The sequence below is a fragment of the Aphelocoma coerulescens genome, chromosome 1A, assembly GCF_041296385.1.
Source record: "Aphelocoma coerulescens isolate FSJ_1873_10779 chromosome 1A, UR_Acoe_1.0, whole genome shotgun sequence".
NCBI classification, from domain to species: domain Eukaryota; kingdom Metazoa; phylum Chordata; class Aves; order Passeriformes; family Corvidae; genus Aphelocoma; species Aphelocoma coerulescens.
The window spans coordinates 33,641,069-33,647,068 of record NC_091014.1 but is presented as its reverse complement, the minus strand read 5'-3'; the positions used below and the strand labels follow the sequence as shown (position 1 = coordinate 33,647,068).

General features: G+C 37.5%; 1 protein-coding gene across 1 annotated transcript in view; it reads left to right on the top strand.

Moving 5' to 3' along the window:
- The first annotated feature begins 1,426 nt into the window (after positions 1-1,426).
- Positions 1,427-6,000, top strand: part of TAFA2 (TAFA chemokine like family member 2) — an 81,201-nt gene continuing 76,627 nt past the window's right edge. Inside the window, exon 1 of the mRNA XM_069003768.1 lies at positions 1,427-1,535. Coding sequence (XP_068859869.1) covers positions 1,430-1,535 — 106 coding nt within the window. The 5' untranslated portion in view covers positions 1,427-1,429. The remainder of the gene's footprint in view (positions 1,536-6,000) is intronic.

Sequence of the window (6,000 nt, the reverse complement as noted above, 5' to 3'; positions counted from 1 at the left end):
CAGTCGTGTTTTCTTACACACAGCCTGCTCATCAATCTCCTGGAGAGCAAGATTGGCAGATCTGGGGGAAGTGGTCTGGTTTCAAGTCTGGAAATCATAAGTGGAGTTGTGAGGTGTGTGTTGCCTTATCAGCATGTGGTGTTATATTTGAAAGAAATTTGCTGAGAGGAGAGGAATTGTTTTGAAGGAGTGGAAAATGATTTGGGACTTTGAACAAAGTACTGGTTAATTCTGTGTTATAGCAGTCTGCATTTCAGAGTTGTGGCTGCCCAAGACAGCACTCTACATGAGCAGAGGAAAAACACTTGAATTACTTTGGGTTTCTTATGAACATAATAGGAGAGAAATGTGCAACCATAATGAAGCAATGCATTTTTTTCTGCTCAGAAAAGCAACCTAGTTCCAGGCATTACAACAGAGCAAGAATTTTGTTCAAGTGATCAAATTTTCAGCTTTTCTAGTATAAATGGTTTCAAACAGTTATCATTGTTCTATTGACCTATCAGCAGAAACAGGACCATTGTGTAGATCTGTTTCATAGCTAGCTCCCTAGGGTTCTTCTACAGGGAAGAAGTGAGAGAAGAACTCATTACTATACCTCTTGCCACTCTGCACAACTATAATCTTTAAGCACTAGAGCCTACATTCCTGAACTTGTCTTTTTGGCAGGTGGAGGGGTATTTTGTCTTTGGAGGAGGTTACTGAGAAATAAGTCATGTGTTGTCTTGTGCTTGAACGACCCTGGTGGCTTGCTGTCACAGTGAAAACGTCACTGAGTGAGATGAGGGGGCTCTGTGTGATTTCCCTCGGTGCAGTTAATCATATCTTTTCATTACCCAAAGGTAGACAGGGGAGAGGGTAGTGAATCTGCCCTGCTCTATTTCATGTTTCCAAACAACTTAGGTCTTCCTAACAGGATTTCTCTGCAGGAGGATTGGTACATGAGCTGAAGGTCTATTCAAATCTCTTATTGCCTTATGACTCATGGGCTCAATCCAAGAAGACCTGCAATCCCAAAAGTTAAAACACCACTGTATAATCAGAGAGAACTACATCACCATGACTGGCTTCAGACACAACTAGTGGAACTGCTCTGTTTATCAAAACCTGCTCAGAGATGCAGGGGTTCATCCTTCTTGCCAGCTTTGGAGTCTGCTGTGGTTATGAACACTGTTTTTACCCTGGGAGAAATGATGATGATGATGTTGAATTCTCCTGGTGTAGGGTGTAGGAATGTTGTCAGGCCAGGGAGGGAGGTTATGTTGCTGCTCTATGTACCTCATTTAGAGCTAAGCAGAATTTAAAACTTTAGGATTGTCAGCTGGCCACTTATAAAAAAATTAGTCAATTCTCCTTAAATTAAGAAAAAGATGTCTTTTTAAGAAATCTTATTATAAATATTTACTTTTTGTGTATTTTTGTTTTCAGGATGAATAAGAGATACTTACAGAAAGCAACAAAAGGAAAACTGCTAATAATAATATTTGTTGTAACGCTGTGGGGGAAATTAGCATCTGGGGCAAATCATCATAAAGGTAAGAAATTCTATCCTGTTCTATTATACTGTTGTATCTGTGGCCTCCATCAACAAAGTCAAAAGGTTCTGCTCTATGCAACCTTTTCTCCTTGTGTGTATCTGTGTCTCCTGACACTGGTTCACTAATCAGTACCAAAGAATCAGAGTTTTCAATGGATAGACTTTTATTAATTTATTGACAGTTTAAGTATTTCAACTGCCATTTTCGGCATTCTCTGATTTTACATCATTTTGTCATGATGATATAGTTGGAAAATGCTAAAAATGCATGGTTAAAAAAAAGAATACTTCTTGTCTCATAAAAATATTTATATCAGCAGATATGTATGATGCAAATGAATTCCTGGAATGAACCCTAGAAAGAAACAATTTTTAGTAATATATATGATGCTTCTGTGTGCAGTTATCTGCCAAGACTAACTTCATGAATAATGTGTATTGAATGAGATTGTTTCATCACCAAAAAGACTGCTGCTTTGCAGTGTTGTCTGATTTCTATGCTTCACTCCTAACACCTGACCAGGAACTTTAGTAACTTGTGACAATGTGAGAGTTGTTTCCTTTTGGTCATTTCAGCCCTTAATATCTATGCATACATACCAGCACAAGCTGTGATGGATTATTTAATATTGTAAAAAGGTCTTTGTTTTGCATGTGTTTCTGTTAACCCTAACACAATGAACAAGCTCTCCAGATTCACATACTAATGCCTTCTTATAGGCTAATATAACTTGAAATTTGATCTGCAGTATAATAGGATTTTGAACTCCATTTGTCATCATCATATAGTGTCGGCTGTTTATCTGCTTATACAAGATCAGAATAAACTCTAACAACCTGGATAAAGTAAAGGTATTACCACAAGCTAAGGAGTTAAACCCAGAGGAAGGATTCCAAAAAACCTAGTCAGTTAATTTCTCTGTTTCCATTTAGATTTTATAATGCTCACGGTGATGATAGCATTTCATGAGCAGGTATTTTTATCTATCAATCTGCTAGGTATTTTTCTGCTGTGTGAAGATACCTTTCTTCAAAATGCCTCACTGATTCAGGACTTCAGGATGCAGAGACACTTTCTGCAAAGTCTTTTGCAAGTTGCAATTTGACTGCAGACAAAACAGAATCTGATGTGGTCCTGCAGGCCACCAAAGATGGGCATCACGCCAGAAACGAACTGCGCGGACACCCTTTGCTCAGCCTTTTTCCCCCTCTAAACCAGAATATGGTTTTCTGCTGTGGCTTCCCAGTTTAGTTGTCTATTGGAAAAAAGCCAAGATATCCTAGCCAGCATGCAGAATTCTTTTGCTTTGATTCTTTTTCTTTAAACATCCAAAAAGCCAATATCCAGACCATTTTGATTCCATACACATGGGCTGGTCAGGCTGTGTTTGCTTCTATGGAATTCAAACTTTGCCAAAGTATGCTTGCTACTATTTTTGAAAAACTGATGAGTAACATCTATCATGAAGTATTTCATAGAAACAAATTATAATCATAAGGACTATTTTGGGAATTAGTACTTCATAATTGAGAATAAAAACATCCACCACCAATTTTAGCTTTTCTGTGCAACGGAAAACCCAGCAGAACTATACCATTAATTATCTGAACAATGTTTGTCATTTGAGCCTCAACCTTATAGCAGAGATGACTTGGGGAATATCTAATTTTTTTAAACAAAAAAAAGGAAAGTTCATGAGCCCCCCTGAAAAATAAGATTATTAGCTGCAGGGACTTCTTCAAATTCTTGCTAGCTAACAAAAAGGTCCTTTTTCTTTAATTTGTATCTTTTCATGTCTTTAACAAAATATATTAAGAAGTCTTGCAGGGAAAAATAATAACAACAAGCATGACTTGAGTGTTTAGTTTGGAAAAACAGCTACTTTATGTGTTCAGTTTCTTTTGGAAAGAAAAAATATTCAGAAAGATTTTGGCTTTTGGATTTAGTAAATCAGCTACCCTCACTGTATATAGGGGATTTAAAAAAAAGCGAAAATCAGAGTTATGCAGCTCAATTACCATTCATTTCCAAAGATACTGGGAGTTTAATTTCCCGTTGTGTCATAGAAAATCTTCCCCTGCTCTCATGGCAGAAATGAAGCTAAGGTACATTGAAGGAGAGCTTGACGCTGTTCACCTATGCATGGAGTTTCCAAATACTGAGAAATATGTGAGTTTTTTCAGCACTAATTATCCCTAGCATCATTAATCTTCATTTATAGAAGTCCTTACTAACATATTGACATGACAAGCCCTAATGACTTTGAAGGAGCCCCTACAATTCCAAAAATCCATAATCTGCTTTTAAAAAAAATCTTTACATTCCTATTGACTTACTCATATTATTCACTAGTTGCACTAACTTTCAAACCCATCTCTTTTTCAAAAGCTATTGTTAAAGAAAAGAAAAAGAAAAAGATCATCAGTGTGTGAAAATTTTTTTAATGAGCTTTCTGCTCTCCAGGCAGACTTCAGGAGGAATATGAACAGATACTCTGACAGGCTATCTCTAGGCTTGTTGCACTTATTTCAGGGATATGGCACACATGAAAACTCCCAAGTCAGGAGCAAGAAAAAGAGAGGCCAAGGCAGGGCATGGGAAACCAGTCTCTGAGGACCAATTGAGAAACAGGGTTACAAGCTGGGATTTCAGATTACATCTTTTCAGTGTGATGTGTGTGGGTGCAAAATCCATCCTTCTTTCTCTTGAGAAGTCTGGTTTGAATACACTTCTGCTCCCATTATCTTGACTGATGGTTGAAGTTTCATCATTCTGGACAGTAAGTCCAAGAGCTAAAAAAGTTAAACAGCATTTTAAAACAACTCAAAGCTTGATTTTTTCCCCCTGAACACAGGATTATGAGTTCTCCTGTGTGATTCCTGGCTGTGCACATACTTATATTCCATTTATCCTGTCTTCTGTAAAAAAACCCCACTAACCCTGCTTTTTTTTCATTTTGCTGTGGACCCGGACACCGTGGTGATGGGTGCCTTACCCAGGCATATGCACCTGAGAATCAGCTCACAGTAATAGAAGCATTTGTGCTGCAGTAGCTACATATGAGGAGAGAGGCATATCAATCTCCAAAAGGATGTTGTCAAGTATATGAGTCGAAAAACTGATGACGACTGATCCTGATCCTCCTACACATTGCTAACCCTTGGAAAACAAACAAACCTGTACAAACATATAGTGTTTGCTGGCAGATGTGGCAGGGAAGCATCAGTTTACCACCACTGCCTGTTTGCTATTTCTGTCATAGGGAGCATGAATTGATTTTACGACCATTGTATCACAGCCCATGTTTAAGGTGTCAAGTATTGGACTGGTCCTTTTGAGAAAAAAATGTACTGATACCCCCTTACAAGCACTCCTTTCTAGACAAGAGGCTACTGTGACACAAAGTTTCTATCCTAAAATGAAAAACCCTTTCAAAATTCATAATTCTGTAAACCTTTTGTGATCACTAAGGTTTTTTTTTACATTGATAATGCAATATAATATTCTAATTAAATGAAGAGTGCTTTTGAATCTAAGCATAGTTTACTATTTCTCAAAATACAAAACAATATGTTTAATATTAATTTTAAAACCTGGAAAAAAATAGTTTAAAAATATGGCTAATGATGAATACTTTCATGCCAGAAGGAATTTGTTATGGAACCTGAAAACACTGTAGGTAGATAAGTAATTGAGTATTTTTGTATTTATCATGAAAAGTCATGATAATTTATTTTCCTTTAAAAAAAGTCACTCAGAAGCTGAACTTATTCATCTGATACCTATCATATAGATAAAGTAAACTATGATATGTGATGCAGAATTACTGCTCCTACTTGTCTGTGAATTTGCACTAAAGTAGAAGTCTGAGGGAATGTCTTTCTGTTCACAAGGAGATAATGAATTTTGGTTTCTCCTTGCAGAGGAGGAGCTGTTCTGAAATCCAGCTGAATGAAGGAGCTACTGAGCTTCTGAAGCTGGGGGTTAGGTCACCCTTCTTGGATGAATCTGCCTTCCTCAGCTGCCTTGCTGAGGCAGGAACACTGCTGGCACCAATGTTGTGGTGTAGCCTGTGCCACACACGCCCCGAGTTTGGAAATGGGTGTGACTATGAGAAGCAAGAAACTATATTCCTAGTGTTTTGAGACTCTGTCTGGCTAAGAATAGAGAATAGCCCGAATGGTTACATGGGGCATCTCTGAAGTATTCAAACTTTCTGTAGAAATATCTACATAATGAGGTTATAGTTGTTTAATATGGATTTATGTTTGTCCTTTCTGTTGAGGATTTTACACTGTCTAGAAGACCACATTCATAACACAGAAATAGAGGGTGTTTGTATTCAATTTTAAAAACAGACAGTAACCTCAGTGCAGAGGACAGAAACCACATGTAAGACATCTCTCCTTCCACCTAAGTAACCATTAGATAGCTACATGCTCCCTCTTGTTTTCCTTCTGAG